Source organism: Orcinus orca, chromosome 16, assembly GCF_937001465.1.
Source record: "Orcinus orca chromosome 16, mOrcOrc1.1, whole genome shotgun sequence".
Taxonomy (NCBI): Eukaryota; Metazoa; Chordata; class Mammalia; order Artiodactyla; family Delphinidae; genus Orcinus; species Orcinus orca.
The window spans coordinates 44,515,379-44,532,961 of record NC_064574.1 but is presented as its reverse complement, the minus strand read 5'-3'; the positions used below and the strand labels follow the sequence as shown (position 1 = coordinate 44,532,961).

Here is a 17,583-nt window from a genome sequence, read left to right as displayed (position 1 = left end):
CCAGCCTGCGCCCCCATCACAGAGGCACTGGAGACCACGTGGGGACTGCGTCACCTCCCCCCAGTGAGAAAGAGGCCCCGTCATCTCCCAGCGGGCATGGATTCACCTTTACCTGATGGTAACCAGGCGGTCAGGTGGGGAGCTTGAACCCTACCTCCACCTGGCAGGAGCGAGGCCACACCCCTTCAGTGCCAAAGAAAACCAGCTGAGAGTGGAGGTTTAAACAAGACCCTGTCTTATAACACAATGTACAAATATCCAGTTTTTAATTAAAACTCACTTGCAATACCAAGAAAAGGGAACATCTCAAGTTGAATGAAAAAAAGACAACTAATCAGAGTGAAGTAAGTTAGAAAGAGAAAAACAAATATCGTATATTAACGCATATATGTGGAACCTAGAAAAATGGTACAGATGAACCGGTTTTCAGGGCAGAAATTGAGACACAGATGTAGAGAAAAAAACATATGGACACCAAGGGGGGAATGCGGCGGGGTGGTGGTGGTGGTGGTGTGATGAATTGGGAGATTGGGATTAACATGTATACACTGACGTGGATAAAATGGATGACAAATAAGAACCTGCTGTATAAAAAAATAAATAAAATAAAATTTAAAAAAGACAACTAATAAACAACAGCTCTCACATAGCAGAGATGTGAGACTTATCTAACAGATTTTAAAGGGGCCTTTCTAAAATGCTTCCACAAGCCATTAGAAAATTGCTTGAGACCAGAGGAAAACCAAAGCATCAATGAAGAAAAATTCTCAGTAAGAAACCCCAGAAGATACAAAGAAGAAATGAGTGGAAACTTCAGAACTGAAATACACAATAACTGACATAAAAAGTGGATGGGTTCAACAGCAGATCCCATGGAACACAGGAAGGACTCAGTGAACTGATGGTAGAACATTAAAAATTACTCAGTCTGAACAACAGAGAGCAGACAGACCCAGAAAAGAGGAGCAGAGCATCGGGACATATAGGATGATAAAACAAGGCATAACATCTGGGCTGTCTGAGCCACAGAAGGGGAGAGAAAGAGGGAGTGGCTAAAAAAGCACTTGAAGAAATAACGGCTGAAAACTTCCTAAATTTGGCAAGAAACAAACATAAACCTACAGATTCCAGAAGTTTACTGAAATCCAAACAGCATAAAAGCAAAGATACCCATGCTAAGCCACATAAACTTCTGAAAACTGAAGACAAAGGTAAAACTTTTTGAAAGTAGCAGAAAGAAACACCACCTCACCTACAGGGAAAACAGCTTGAATGAGAGCAAACTTCTCATTAGAAACCATGCTGGTTGTAAGGGCACATTTTTCAAGCACTGAAAAGAAAAGAGCTGTCAACCCAGAATTGTATACCCAGGGAAGATATGCTTTAGGAATGAAGGGGAAATCAAAACATTCCCAGATGAAGGAACACCAAGAGAATGTTTAGCCAGCAGCACTACCCTAAAAGAATAGCAAAAGGTGGTTCTCTAAGTAGAACAAAATACAGGAAGGAATCCTGGAACATCAGGAAGAAAGAACACATTAAGCAAAATATGGGAAAATACAATGGGCTTTTCTCCTCCTCCTGAGTTTTCTAAATTAAGTTGGATGATTGAAGTAAAAATTGTAACAGTGACTGATGTGTTTCTAAAAGTGTGTAGAGGAAATATTAAAGACAGTTATATATTGAATGGGGGACGATAAAGGAACAGAAAGTAAGGTAAGATTTCTGTATTTCACTGGAACTGAAAAAATGATGACATCATTAGCCTGTGATACTTTATGTAAATAGAATACCTATAGCAATCACTACAAAAGCTATTTAAAGAGATACACCCAAAAACACTATAGGTAATCAAAAACCCCCTGGAAGGTAGGAAAAAGGAAACAGAAAAACAAAAAACAGAGGATAAACAGAAAACAAAAAAATAAAATGGCAGACTTCAGTTCTAATACGTCAATAATTACATTAAATGTGAATGGTCTAAACATACCAATTAAAAGACAGAAACTGGCAGAGTAGATTAAAAATATGACCTAACTCTGTGCTGTTTAAAACAAACACACTTAAAAAAAACAAAACAAAACAAAAAAAAAAACAAACACACTTCAATTATAACAATATAGGCAGGCTGAAAGAAAAAGGATGCATAAAGATATATCATGTAAACATTAATCAAAAGAAAGCAGGAGAGGCTATATTAGTATCAGATAGACTTCAGAGCAAAGAAAATTACCAGAGACAGAGGGGGACACTATATAATGATAAAAGGGTCAGCCCAACAAGAAGACACAGCAATCCTAAATATGTATGCACCAAACAGAGCTGCAAAATATTGTGAAGCAAAGACTGACAGAAATGAGAGATAATCAAATCCACAGTGATAGTTAGAGACTGTAACACTCCACTCTTAACAACAGAAGTAGACAGAAAATCAGCAAGTATACAGAAGAACTCAACAACGCCATTAACCAAGAGGAGCTAATCAACATTTATAGAACATACCACCCAGCAACAGCAGAACCACAGAATACATGCCAAGACCATATTCTGGGCCATAAAACAAACTTCTAAGAATTGAAATCACACAGAGTGTATTTTCCAGCCACAACAGAATCAAACTAGAAATCAGCAACAGAAAGATAACAGGAACACCTCCAAACACTTGGGAATTAAACAAAACACTGATAAATAATCCATGAAAATCAATAAATAAAATAAATAAAACAATATAACAGAACTGTGAGACACAGTCAAAGCAGCACTTAGAGGGAAATTGAGAGCACTAAAAATGCCCACACAACAAAGAGGAAAATCAATTAGCTAAGCTTCTACCCTCAGTACCCTAAAAAAGAAGAGCAAAATAAATCTGAAGAAAATAGGATAGAAATCAGGATAACAATAGGAATCAATGAAACTGAAAACAGAACGACAGAGCAAAATCACTGAATTCTACCAAATGTCTAAAGAATTAACACCAATCCTTTACAAACTCTTCCAGAAAAGGAAGAGGAGGGAACACTTTCTAACTCATTCTGAGGCCAGTATTACCTGGCTACCAAACAGACAGAGACATTACAAGAGAAAATTAAAGGTCAATATCCCTTACGAATGCAGATGCAAAATCCTGAACAAAACACTAGCAAACTAATTCTAGCAACTTACAAAAAGGATTACACACCATAACTATGTAGTAAAGGATTAATTTTGTCCAAAGTGCCTTTGCCCATGATTCCTGGTAGATAATCTCTAAGCCCCTGGAATGTCCTGCCTGAAAGAGTGTTTTTGTTTACCCAGGGGTCTTAGACCATGTAGTTTAGCTCAACCTATGGAGGGACTGCAGAATAAGGCCAACCATGTTCAGGTGAGTTTCTTCCCCGGTGGCAATACCCTACACATGCTTTCACACATCACTGTTGGGAGAAGTCAGTGCTGTCTGCACAGTTGCACAGTCCCAGTCTGGGCAGGACAACAGGAAGCTCACACTCAGGGCTCTCCTGACCTCCTCTCTGTGCCTCTTCCTCTGGCTGATGTGGGTCACATCCTTCTGCTGTAATCAACCATAACTGTGATATAGCAGCTTTCATTGAGTTTTGTGAGTCCTTCCAGAGAATTATCAAACCTGAAGGTGCTCTTGGAGACCCTGAAACTTTTCAACAACCAAGCAGGATCTATCCCAAGGATGGAAGGTTGGGCCAACAGATAAAAATCAACCAATGAAAGACACCATGTTAACAGAACAAAGGACAAAAACCACATGATCATCTCAAAAGATGCAGAAAAAGCACCTGACAAAAACAAATACGCTTTGATGATAAAAACAACAAACTGGGAGGAGAAGGGAACTTCCTCAAACTGATAAAAGGCATCTGCAAAAACCCACAGCTGACATACACTCAATGGTGGAAGACTGAATGCGTTCCTTCTAAGACAGAAACAAAACAAGGATGTCTGCTCTTACTACTTCTACTGATCATCGTTCTGGAGGATCAAGCCAGAGCAAATGACAGGAAAATGAAGTAAAAGGCACATAGATCAGAGAAGTAAAACTATCGCTACTTGCAGAGGACATGATTTTGTATAAAGAAAATCTTAAGGAATCCATAAAAACTCATTAGAGCTAGTAAACAAGTTCAGCAAAGTTGCAGTATATAAAATTAGCAATTAAAATCAGAAAAGAAAATTGAGAAAACAATTTCATTTACATAGCATCAAAAAGAATAAAATACTTAGAGTACATTTAACCAAAGAAATGCCAGTCTTGCACACTACAAAACTCTAAAACATTGTTGAACAAAATTAAAGATGATCTAAATAAATGCAAAAGCACCCTGAGTTCACAGATTATAAGACTTAATGTCAAAATGACAATACTTTCATCAAAATCTCAGCTGACTTTTTAGCAGAGGTTGACAAGCTGATCCTAAAATTCATGCGGAAATGCAAGGGACCCCAAATAGCCAAAACAATCTTGAAAAAGATTTTAAAACTTTTAAAACTCCTGATTTTAAAACTTACCACACAAAGCCACAGTAAACAAAACAGTATGGTACTGGCATAAAGACAGAAAACCAGTAGAATAGAATAGAAAGCACAGAAATAAACCCTCACTTATATGGCCACATGACTTTCAACAAGGGTGCCAAGACCCTTCAATGGCAAAAGGACAGTGTATTCAACAAACAGTCCTGTGAAAACTGGACATGCACACGCAAAAGAATGAAGTTGGACCTTTTACCTTCACCACATACAAAAATTAACTCAAAATGGATGAAAAACATAAACCTAAGAACTTAAACTATAAAACTCTTAAAAAGAAACATGGGGAAACGCTTCAGGACATTGGGTTTGGTAATGATTTCTTGGATCTGACATGAAAAACACAGGCAACAAAAGAAAAAGACAAATTGGACTTCATCAGGACTTAAAACTTTATGCATCAAGCGACACTAATAACAGAGTAAAAAGACAACCCACAGAATGGGAGAAAATATTTGCAACTCACATATCTAATAAGAAATTAATATCCAGAATATATGAAGAACTTCTAAAACTCAACAGAAAAAAACAACCCAATTCAAAAAGGGACAAAGAGGGACTTCCCTGGTGGCACAGTAGTTAAGAATCCATCTGCCGATGCAGGGGACACAGGTTCGAGCCCTGGTCCAGAAGATCCCACATGCCGCGGAGCAGCTGAGCCCGTGCGCCACAACTACTGAAGCCTGGGTGCCTAGAGCCCGTGCTCCGCTACAAGAGAAGCCACCGCAATGAGAAGCCCGCGCACCACAACGAAGAGCAGCCCCTGCTCGCTGCAACTAGAGAAAGCCTGAGTGCAGCAATGAAGACCCAATGCAGCCAAAAATAAATAAATAAAAAAAATTATATATAAAAAAAAGGACAAAGAAACTCAATAAATATTTCTACAATGAAGGTATACAAATGACCAATAAGCACATGAAAAGATTCCCAACATCACTAATCACTAGGGAAATGGATATCGAAAACACAATGGGATATCACTTCACACATTAGGGTAGCTATTGTTAAAACAGAAAACAAGTGAAGCATGGAGAGCTGGACCACGTGCGCTGACAGAGGGGATGTAAGATGGGGCAATTTGGCAGTTCCCCAGATAGTTAGAAAGGGACTTGACGCGTGACCCAACAATCCCAATTCTAGGTATATAAACTAGAGAACCGCAAACACGCCCCCCAAACCTGAACACAAATATTCTTAGCTGCATTCTTCATAACACCCCCAAATGCAAACAGCCCAGATGTCCATTAATTGATAAACGGTTAAACAAACTGTGGAGTATTACAGTCACCCCTCGGTATCCAGTTTGAAGTCACCCCTCCAAGCTGTGGAGTATTACAGTCACCCCACGATATACAAGGGGGACTGGTTCCAGGACCACTGAGATACCAGTGTCTATGGATGCTCAACTCCCACAGTCGGCCCCCCATATCCGAGGTTCCACGTCCACGGACTCACACACCACGGGACTGGGAGGAGGGGAGGATGGGATTTCTTTGTGCGATGATGGAAATATTCTAGAACTAGGCAGTGGTGCTGATTACACAACTCTGTGAACATACGCAAATTCACTGATGCGCACTCTTTCAGAGGCTGAATTACATGATACGTGAATTAGATCTCAATAAAAATCATTACTAAATCAAAAGTTGAATTTAAAAAGAAGATCCAGAAGGCCTTCTGCCGGAAGCTGCGCAGACAGCAGCCTCACCTGCTCGAAGATCTCGATGGCCTTCTGGTACTGCTCCAGCTGGGCGGCGTACGCAGCCACTTTCAGCAGACATTTGTTAGCCGAGCTGAAACCGAGAACCAGAGCAGACAGAAAACACTCCCAAAGAGAAATGACAAGACATCTCAGTGCACCTTCACGTGGTATGATGCAAGGGGCTCCCAGAGCAGAGTGAAGGTCTGTCTTTTATTACATGTAACAAAACCCATTGAATTATATCAAGAAAAATAATACTTGCCTGTTGGATTCTTCCCCTTTGTAATAATCAGCTGACTGTTCGTAATGGGCGATAGCCTGCAAACACACACACATTTTATTCAAACTATTTGTTTGAAGAGTTGCATTCAAAAACTACATTTGCACAGATATTTTTCCTATAAATAAACCTTTTCCAGCAGCAAATCTTTCACAACCCGGCCTGCTTTATTTTGGGAACAGAAGAAAGCACGCGCTTCCAGCAGATGGCTTGCTGTCCATCAAAATCTCTTCTTCCCTACCTCCCACCCAACAAACGCCCTGCCACCCCGTCTCCCCAGGCCTGCTGCAGTTACGGGCAGCCATGTGACCTGTCCTTCCCAATGGGATGTAAGCAGACATGCTGTGGGCCACCTCCAGATGTGACCCACACATCTGACTCTGCAGCCTTCTCCAGGCCTGTCCCCTTCCCGTGAGCTGGAAGGCAAGGGCCACGTCTAGTGATGCTGGAAGCCGCAAACTGAAGATGGCAGCCCTTCTGTCACCCTGGTTCCCAAGTGATGTCCCCACGACGGCCAAACCCCAAGCAGTGACAGTGGGCTGTTACTTCAGAGACGTGTGAGGCCCTATTCCATTCAGATCTGTGGCTTGCTGAAGCAGCACAGACGTCCCTCACGGATGCCTAAGGGTCATCCAGAATAAAGGTGTTGCCTTCCACCTAAGATGGGGGGAGCTGTGAACAATCAAGTGGAGAGGAAACAGGCTGCAGCCTGGAAAGCTAGAAGCCCTCGTCATGCTGCAGCTTAAGACAGTGAAATCAAGCACCTGACAGCTCAGAAAGCAGAACGGTGCCTGCTGGAGCAGTGACCCCATGGTTAAACATAATGGGCTACCGGGCTAAGACGAAGAATAATGATACAAAGCATCAGTACGAAAGCTCTTCATGAAGCAGTAAATAAAAACAGCCAGGAAAGAGTATATACAGACACACAAACACGTGGAGGAAACACCTGGAATCCACCCTTTTGGAGCACCGTCAGAGCCCTCACACACACACACACACACACACGCGCGCGTGCGCGCGCGCATGCTTTACTCTCCCACTACACCATTAGCTCTGACGGCAGGCAGGCCCACGTGGCTTTGCTCCCAAGCCCGGCGCGACGCCTGTCACACAGCGGGTGCTCAGCAAACAGGTGCTGAGGGGACGTGGGCAGCTGCATTTCACAGGTGGTCCGGATTACACTACCAGCACCATCATGACTCATGGGAATGCCTATCAAAGAAAGGTTTCCCATGAATTTCTGATTAGTCCAACATCATCTCTGAACTGTCCTCATTCTCTGAAGTACTTTGCACCCTTTCCCATCCTAATAATGGGGTTAAGTATGGGAAACAATACCAAATCACTGTGTAAAGAGTACCAGGCTGTATAACCTCTTCCCAGGGAGGGAGCTCACCTTCCTGGCTCTTACCGCCCAGAACTCAGGGAACAGTGCTGGGCTGAACCATGTGGAACTGCTGTTTTGGAGGGTAAAAAAAAAAGGCCAAATGCGGATGATATGGTGTAACCTGACACGTAGTAAATAATGACACTGGTTCATCAAGACATTATAGCTCTAAACTACAGCTAGAGTTATCATAGTAAAAGAAAAAATCTGTTTGGTTTTTAATAATTAATAATGCTAATTAAACCACTAATCAAATTTCATGGTATTCCCAAGTTTTGACAGAAAATAGTTGAAAAAAAACTTACCTAGCGGTTAACAGAGAAGTTTCAGAGAAAAGAGGTTGGGCACGGGTTATCTTTGGATGTTCACACTAGTGTGGAATTTTAACACATAGTGACATTAATCAGGCACAAGTCAACCCTTACACGTTAGAATTCAGCCCAGAGTATCTTACAATTTCAAGGATGATAATAAATATCAAAAGTAGAGGGCTTCCCTGGTGGCGCAGTGGTTGAGAGTCCGCCTGCCGATGCAGGGGACACGGGTTCGTGCCCTGGTCCGGGAAGATCCCACATGCCGCGGAGCGGCTGGGCCCATGAGCCATGGCCGCTGAGCCTGCGCATCCGGAGCCTGTGCTCCGCAACGGGAGAGGCCACAACAGTGAGAGGCCCGTGTACCACAAAAAAAAAAAAAAAAAGTAGAACACAGCCGCCAATAACAACAGCACATGTAACAATAAATCCAGACACAAAAAGCAGTTATTATCCTGTAATTTGGATAGCGTGCCAAAGGAATCACAATACTCCTCCTTGGGGAGTCTGGTAGGCGTCACGGTGCTGGAGAACACTGGGCCCTGAAGGCAGAGACTGGACTCTAGGACTGCGCTCACCAGCGGAGTCTTAAGGCAAACGCAACAGCTGAGGGTCAAGCTCAAGAGTCCACTTTGTAGGTGAAACAGCCTTAAACAGCCTTCAGATGGGATCGTCCTTTCAGAACCTACGCCCTGAGAACCTGCCATAGACACTTACCCTACACTGTAACAGACAACACGAAATCACGTTCTCCAGGGGCTGAGACGGACACGAGCCAGAGCTCCTCTGGGTCACTGAATATTACTGATTATTATTATATTAATGTTTTACTTGGAAGTCAAAGGAGTATCGTGAGCTTATGGAACTTCACGTTTCCTTGTTCACCAGCTAAAATCTGAGTGAACCAGGGAACACATCGCGGCCATATTAACAGGGAAGAAACATAATGAATCAGACATAAGATGCCTCAGTGTAACTGATTTTTCAAAGAAACATCACGCGCCACCAACACAACCTGGAGAGTCCCACCAGGGAGGCGAGGGTGAGGACGCTTCTAGACACAGGAGCCCAACGTGAGGCAGCAAGACGAGCTGAGCCCCACGCGTGTGCTGAGTGATGTGGTTCTTACGACGCACCGTGACACGCCCCACGTAAGCGCCAGGAGGTGCTGCCCACGGGCACCCTGTAGAATGGCAGGAACACCGCGGGCGACAGGCTGCAGAAGGTCCTGTGCGTGACAAACTGTCAACTTTGTTCAAGAAGAAGGAAAACAAGAGTTCACCACAGGTCGTTTATCCGCCCTGAATCTTCTGGAGACGCAAGTCGTAAAGAGGCTGCCCAAGACCACCCCGGAAGACAGAGGACTGACCACCGAGGACAGGAGCGGACCAGCGGCCTCGGCTGGAGAAACGCTCTGCCCAGCGGCCCTCATCCCCGCAAGGTGGTTCAGCTCAGTACAGATGTGGAGCCACCCCAGCCACCCGGACTCGGCTCCTCCTGCTCTGCCACCGACTCTGCGCCTGGGGCTCATCACCTCCTCCTGGGTCTGCAGAAAAGCTCCCCACAGAGACGGGGAGTACGGCCCTGATGTAGTCAAGGTCTAAGGGCAGCCTCAGAAAAGCATGGCACAGTATGACAAAAACGGCTCAAAGCCAAGTCCATGAAACGAGCCAGAGAGTTCTGAGCTGTGTGACCACAAGGGGCGTCAGCATGAAGTCAAAGGGCAACGTTAACAAGGCCTGTCTGACTGCAGTACCGAGAGGGCCTCCCCGCCCGAGACCCCGTCTGCTCTGGCGGGTGCAGTGTGACAGTGAGGGCATCCTCTGCTCACTCACCAGAGCCTGGGCTCTCGGACACACCAGTAAACCACAGGAAGGTTCGGGCTGACGTGGGGCACCCACTCCAGTGGAGGGAGACGGCAACACAGGGACGGTGAGCAGGCCATCAGAGTGCCTGTAAGGGGGCCACTGAGGTGGGAGGGCGTCTGGGTGTGTCCCCGCGAGGGCTGAGGTCCCAGTTTTAACTAGGTGGCTGTGATATACTTCTCATCACAGTTACAAATGAGCAAAGCTCTGAAGGACAACTGACGTGTGGGAGAAGAGCTCTGGGCAAAGGGACAAGCAGCGCAAAGACCCTGAGGCAGAGAACACCTGTGCGAGGGTCAGCAGAGGTCAGGGTGGCTGCTGCAGGGGGAGCAGGAGAGCAAGGGGGGACGAGGTAGAGGGAAGCCTGAAAGGTGCTGGGTGAGGGGCCAATCCGTGGGGTGCAGGAGGCCACCTGCAAGGTTGGAAGCAGTGGAGAAACAACCTGATCTCCTGCGAATGAGGATGGCGAGTTGCTAGCATACACGGGACACTTCAAGCTGTGACGCTGCGTGAGCACAGACCGGAGCACGGGAGCGAGCACAGTGAGAGCGGACGAGGGCCCAGCCCCAAGGGGAGAGAGGAGGAACCTGCCAAGGGTGGGGGGCAGAGAACCAAGCGGGGGCCGTGCTCCAGAAGCCGAGGGAAGAGGTGAAACAGGAGAGGAAGAGAGACAAGAGTGACAACGGTCCAGCGCAAGCAGCAGGCACGGGGTGAAGGGCGCTCTCTGAGAGCTCAGCGTCCGCCCCAGACAGTGCAAGCCGTCCCTCCCTGACTCGCACCTGCTTCCCACGGCGCTCGGTTTTACATCAACGCCGTCCCCAGTTGGAGGGAGGCAGCCTGGGCAGCTGGCAGGGCTCTCCCTCCCGCCCCAGCCCGAGGTCTCCACATGACCCTGTCTGCGCGCGCATCCCTCTGCCCTCACGAGCCCACTGCAGGGGCGCCTGGGGTCCCTGCCCGCCGCCTCCCCCGTCCACACACCTTCTCGATGTCCACCAGCTCCGTCTCGTAGATCTCCGCGATGGTGATGTGGTGCTTGGCCGCGATCGTGAACCTTCCCTGGGGAGGAAACAAAGCAGTCACATCCCGGTTAACTGTGAGCTATCTCGAGGGTTCCACCCCACGGCCGCTCAAGCAAGGCATGTCTTACCATGTCTGTGTAAATGTCGATGGCTGCATTTAAGCAGTTGATAGCCTCTGAAGCGAAGGCATTCAAGAAAGACAATGAAAAATCCATTCAGTCAGAGGGTTCGCTGAGCCTGTCTTCCTGGCTGCTTCTACACGGCTAAGGGGCCCCGCTGGGGCGGGGATGGGGCAGAGTGGTTGGCAAAAAGCAAACACACGTCCAGCCCCTTGCGGAACCTGTCCACGGAAGTGTCATCAACACCTGTCAATCTATCCACTAAAACCTTAAGTGCAGTGCACTCCTCACTGGTATCACGTGTATGTATTAATTTTGAAAGACAGTACTTTTTGTACAGTGTTAAAAGACGCTAACTTTCGGTGTACTAACAAATACCAGTAGGAAGAAAAAATCTAATAAACGAGAGTGCTAATGACACTCATTTTCTGAAACAGTGAGCCGACAGCTTCCCACCACACGGTGGCGTTTACAACGCTGGCAAGCAGTTGGCGGCTCCAAGTTTACTGCTTTTGCTCTAAAGAGGCAGCAGAGCAAAAAGGCCTGACCGAAGGATCAGAAAGATAGTAGATTAGTGAAAATAAAAGCAATTTCCCCCTAAGCTGCATAAGAAATGTGGATTGTTATGCCGTTAAAAATACAGAAAAATAGAAAAGCTACCCACAAAACCCGCTCAAACCCCCGGCTAGGAATTTGATGCACTTTTCCTCCCTGTGTTTTCTGGATGCATTTCTATGAGCACTGACGTATTGTGAATTTCAGATTTCGGCTCTCCACGGTTCCTCAGCTGCCTGAGAACATCTCCCAGGTCAGTGAGACACCCTGAAGACAGGGGTTCAGTGCCTGCAACACACTCTGAAATACTGATGTGAGGTGATTCTACTGTGCACTTAGGCTGTGCCCAGTTTTTCCCCTTTGGAAAATAAACTGTGGCTAATCCTTATACCACGGCCCTTGAAATAGCTTGTTTCAGTGTGATATATTCACAAGAGCTGGGATTTCTGTGTTCAAACGGGCTGCTGAAACAAGGAGGGAGGTTCCACAGCCACCAGTGCACGTGTGGAGGGAGGAGATGAGGCCTTCAATCGCTAAGTGTGCGCTCCTCTAACTCAAAAATAAAGAACGTCTGCAAAACTTCACCTCTTCAAATACCCAAGATCATTCTTTCCTCAAAACCTAAAGTGTTTGAAAAACACTTTTTAAAGAAGTCACATGAATGCTGTGTGAATAAGCTGTTTTCAACTATAGGATTTTACGACCTTCCATTAACTGGATCTCCACACACACTATTCGGGAGCGAGGGAACACTTGTTTCCTTTAGTGAGCGATGTACACACTCACACAATTAAGGTAAGACTTAGATAAAATTAACGCTAATTTCCAAAACACTGTCCATAACGCAACTCCACAATGGAGTTCAAGAAAATGGTGTTGAGCACTAAGCTGGATAAATTTAATAGATTTTCGCCTCATAAAAGCTTCAGCTGATTGCAGTTAAAAATCCCCAAATCTCCACCGTCCTGAAGCACGAGCATGTCGCTCTAGCAGCACAACCTGCATGAGGTCCGGGGGGCACGGGACAGAGCGCGGCTCACCTTGGGGGTCTGCCTTCTTGTAGGCGTTCCCAGCATCCACAAAGCTGGTGGCGGAGTCGTGTTTGCTCTGCAGCTGCATATGGAGCTTGGCTGCCTGACAAAACGCATTTCCTGCAGCTGAAGAAGACAAATGACTCAGTTAGCACAGAGGAGCAAGCACCCTGCAGAGCGGCCCTGCTCCAGGAACCCGGCCCACGCCCACCTGGGGAAGGCGCCATCCCTGACAGCAGCACACGTGCCTGTGACCCAGTGCACCCTGGGTGGCCACGAAGATGCCCAGGACCCAGGGGGACAGCAACAAGGGCTCCTCTCAGCCCCAGGCCTCCTTCCATACTGACCGCCCGGTGGCGGGTGTTCAGCTCTGTCCCCGGCACAGGCCCCGCACCAACAGGGTGTCTCCACAGAGGCGTGAGGCCAGGAGGGCCCGCAGGCAAGGATGAGCACCGCCCATCTCTCTGCGTCCACTGGCTCAGCTGGCATCACCGGAGAAACAGCGACAAAGGCTCCCAGAGCAGGCTCTCAAGGAATGAAGATGAGGCCCACAATTTCTAAAGTCAAAGCTCTTTCCTAAGTTTATGACAAAGTGTGACAGAGACCCATGGGGTTGAACTGTGCATGTCCCACTTAGCGTGGAACTGGCACACTTCCCTGTAGTCACACGGGTGCTGTCCGGGGGCACAGCGTGAGAGGTTCATGCACTCAGCTTTTCCAGAAAAGGTTCTGGATCAGGAAATGTGGCTTCTGGTGGGGCTGAAATGGAGGAACGAAGGAGGAAGGACCGGGCTGGGGCGGAAGAGGTCAGGCCTGCCCAGGAGGCTGTGAAGGTCAGCATGGGACCTGGACGAGGATGAACCCACTTCACCACTAGGTCCTCAAGCGCAGGGGAGAACCAGGACTGGGGGCGGCTGATGCGGGTCTGGAGTCGGAAGTCAGGACCAGCAGGGATGGAGGAAGAGCTCGCCCCATTAGGAAAGGCACGACCAAGAGTATCACAAAACCTCCTGGTACTTAAAAAAAATTTTCAGTCATAAACATTTCAAAGACATTCAGAAAAGTATAAAAAACAGTGACAGATGCCTAAGAACCCTGATGGTATTAAACATTTACTTTAAATTTCTTTTCAGAAACAGAACAGTCAATTCCACTGAAGCTTCAGTGGCTCTCCGTGTCCCAACAACATTCCCAGAGGAAACTACATAACTCCCACTGTGGTTTCTGGACCTCCACCCAGGGGAGAAGAGGCAGCACAAACCCCTGAGCCAGCCTGCCCAGATTCAAGTCTTGCTCTGTGCAAGACAAAAGAGCGCCCAGGCACTTCTGAAAATATTTACCCACCAGCGTGGCCTGGGCCCTGCCAGTCCAAGCAGACACTGGCCTGCGGCTGCAGCTGAGACTGCAGAAGCCTGCCCGCCAGGCCTTGACCCCTACCTTGGTGGACCGTGAACCCAGAGGCCCAGAGGAGGGGCCAAGCCACTGCCAGGGTGGTGGGCAGGCACCCAGGTCCTACGGGCAGCTGTGAACTTCCCGGTGGCAGTTCAGGAACGTAGCGGCCAAAGAGTGGCTCTGATGGGCTCGGCCTCAGAAGTGTGTAGCCATCACTTGGACCTTCTAGGCAAAATGCTCAGAACAGCCTGGCCCCAGGCACTTGCACGCATGCTGGCCATTGTCATTATCACACGTAAATGTCCTTAGAGAACACCTGTGCTTTGCTGTGTTTAAGTGTCATCGTTTCTTTTACAACCGAATCCTCCCTCTCCCACCAATAATTTAGTTTTTGACAGTTTATTTGTGCTGGCCGTCCCAGAACCAATCGTGGTCCATCCTTCCCTGGCTGAGGGTAACAGCACGGCATCCAGGCTCTGCCGTGTTGGCTCCACTTCCCCGGATGATCTATTTTCTTTTAATAAATTGATTGATTGATTGAATTTTTTGGCTGCGTTGGGTCTTTGTTGCTGCGCGCGGGCTTTTCTCTAGTTGCGGTGAGCAGGGGCTACTCTTCGTTGCGGTACGCGGGCTTCTAATTGTGGTGGCCTCTCTTTGTTGTGGAGCACGGGCTCTAGGCATGTAAGCTTCAGTAGCTGTGGCACGCAGGCTCAGGAGTTCTGGCGCACGGGCTTAGTTGCTCCGTGGCATGTGGGATCTTCCTGGACCAGGGCTCGAATCCGTGTCCCCTGCACTGGCAGGAGCATTCTTAACCACTGCGCCACCAGGGGAGTCCTCCCCAGACAATATTAAGAGCTTTGATTTTACAATTTCACACTCCCACCTTCCAAAACTAGGTGCTGGCTCACTTTTTCAGTCTGAGCACTCACTCCAAACACCGCTAAAAATGCCAGCTCCATCTCTCCAAACTTGGAAGTGGTTTAATACATGCGCCTTCAAAGACAAAGTTACACACTTTCTCAGGCCCAATTTCCTCAACTGTAAACATCTAATACCTGCCAGGATGACCTCTCAAAATTGGAGTAGCAGATGAATTACTTTATAAAAGAACTTCTAAAACTATAAACAAATGCAGTGGTGCCATGATCACCAACCACTAGGACATGGAAGTAATTTCAAAGAACCTGATTTTTTTTCAGTTTCTTATTTCATTTTTTAACCATTTTTTAAATTGAAGTAGAGCTGATTTACAATGCTGTGTTAGTTTCAGGTGTACAGCAAAGTGTTTCAGTTATATATATATATCTATTCATTTCCAGATTCTTTTCCATTATATGTTATTACAAAAGATTGAGTATAGTTTCCTGTGCTATACAATAGGTCCTTGTTGTTTATCTATTTTATGTATAGTGGTGTGTATCTGTTAATCCCAAATTCAAAGAACCTAATACTTATTAATTCACTACACAAATATGCTGAGTATCTATCGTGTTGCACATACTGGTCCAGGGCCTGTAGGTAGAGCAGGGATAAAGGCCAGAAACACCTTGGCTTTCTAAGGTTTATGTTCTAGCGAGGAACAGCACATAATAAAAGCACAGACAATACAAATGAACAAACGTACTTCATTTATTTTTGCTAGATGGTGGTAAGGGCATCGGAGAAAAGGGAACGGGGCTTCCCAGAAGAGAGGACTGCTATCTTTAAAAGCGACGGCCAGGAAAGACCTAAGACGACGATGACATTTGTAGAAGGACCTGGAAAAAACAGGGACTGGCCACGCCCTACTGTAGGGAAGAGAGTGCCAGAGGGACGGCACAGCACAGGCAGAGCCTCAGAGGAAAGAGCCGGGGAAGGAGTGGGTGGGCAGAAGTGTCCAGAGTCGGGAGGGGATGGGAGATTGAGTAGATCCTGAAGGGCACCGTGAAGGACTGTAGTTCTGATTTGAAATAACATGACCTGACTTAAGATTTAATGGGATTACTTTGTTTTCTTCATTAAAACACACTAGGAAAGTAAAGAAGCAGGGAGGTAACAGGCCAGGCAAGAGATCACTGGGGTCAGGGTGGGGAGAGCACACACGTCCCCCTCGGTTACATAACCGGTAATGTCCTGCTGAAAGGCATTTCCAAAGTTTAGAACATCTGGTCACCAAATAAATAAAGGGTCTTTTTAGATAAGATCACTTTTTACGTATGATTACAGGACCTGAACCAAACAAAAGATGTGAATGCTAATACTCTTTTCTCCTCCATTTTAAAATACATTATAATTCAGGTATAAATGCACTTTGGAAACAGAACATACCTTTTTAACCTACAACTAAACCTATAAAAATAATTTTACAGCCAGAAAAGACCTTTTAGGGTCATCCAGTTCAACAGCATTTTCTTCACTGAAATGATTTTAAAGTGTCAGCCTTAGAAGCAAGGGGGGAAATCGTCACACCGCACACCTCACACTTACATGATGCGATGTGTCACTGACATCTCGATCAAGCTGGGAAAGCACACGGGGAGACACACTTAGAGAGGGCAAGACCCTGCCTCAGGTCATCCGCAGGTGCGAGGGGCCTGGAGACCCACGTCCTGCCCTGTCAAAGGCTGTCTCCACCTGCACTACAGAAAAGCCCCAGCACAGAACTTCTTTCTCCAGGGGTAGAGGATAAATTTGTTTCTCAAATCAGTGTTAGAAAAAGCCATCCCCTCTCAGAACAACGAAAAGAATTCTGATTTTATTTTGTGTAATTTCCCCCAGTAGAAAGCATTATGTTAGAAACTGACAAGTCTGTCAGGGTGTATAGAAATAACACCTCCCACTGCTGCATTTCTCAGTGGATTACAACCAGTTATCAGAGTAAGGAATGGTTAGAAATTCTGCACCAAGGTTTAGGTAAACAAAAGCAGACTCTCCTGTTTATCCTACTTGTTTTCAATAAGTTTTACTACAACTTTCATTCCTTGCGGTACTGAATTTATTTAAGCACATTAATAAGAAGCAAAGATTACTATTCTTAAATCCAAGTAACTTTAAGTCTTTTTAATCACCATATGCCCACTGTATGAAATGGTTTACAGACACTAAAACAGACACGGCCTCTATGCTTAAACTTCAGCCAGGATTTCAAGCTTTGTTCCCTTGGATCAAGCCCCCCCTCTCCCAGTCCACAGCCAGCAGTTTTTCTAAGGGGAAGGCAGACAGTCATTTCCTCCTTCAAAGTGATTTTAAAGTTATTTGCCTAAAAAGCAAACAAAAACTTTATACATACCACTCCAATTCTTAGCCATCTTGAACATATTTGCAGCTCTGGTATACATTTCACAAGCTTCTTCTATTCTTGTGTTTCCTCTGAGAAAAATTAAAAAATGAGGTTAAGTTTTACT

General features: G+C 46.1%; 1 protein-coding gene across 4 annotated transcripts in view; it reads right to left on the bottom strand.

The window, feature by feature from the left end:
* NAPB (NSF attachment protein beta) overlaps window positions 1–17,583 on the bottom strand; it is a 39,777-nt gene that overhangs the window by 5,783 nt on the left and 16,411 nt on the right. For 3 of the 4 annotated variants that reach the window (XM_004270430.3, XM_049699128.1, XM_033429420.2), the window contains 6 exons: window positions 17,469–17,548; window positions 12,818–12,934; window positions 11,232–11,278; window positions 11,063–11,140; window positions 6,501–6,556; window positions 6,245–6,329 (listed from right to left, as the gene is read on the bottom strand). In XM_004270430.3, coding sequence (XP_004270478.1) covers window positions 6,245–6,329; window positions 6,501–6,556; window positions 11,063–11,140; window positions 11,232–11,278; window positions 12,818–12,934; window positions 17,469–17,548 — 463 coding nt within the window. The remainder of the gene's footprint in view (window positions 1–6,244; window positions 6,330–6,500; window positions 6,557–11,062; window positions 11,141–11,231; window positions 11,279–12,817; window positions 12,935–17,468; window positions 17,549–17,583) is intronic. The other variant, XM_033429419.2, reaches the window with a different exon arrangement.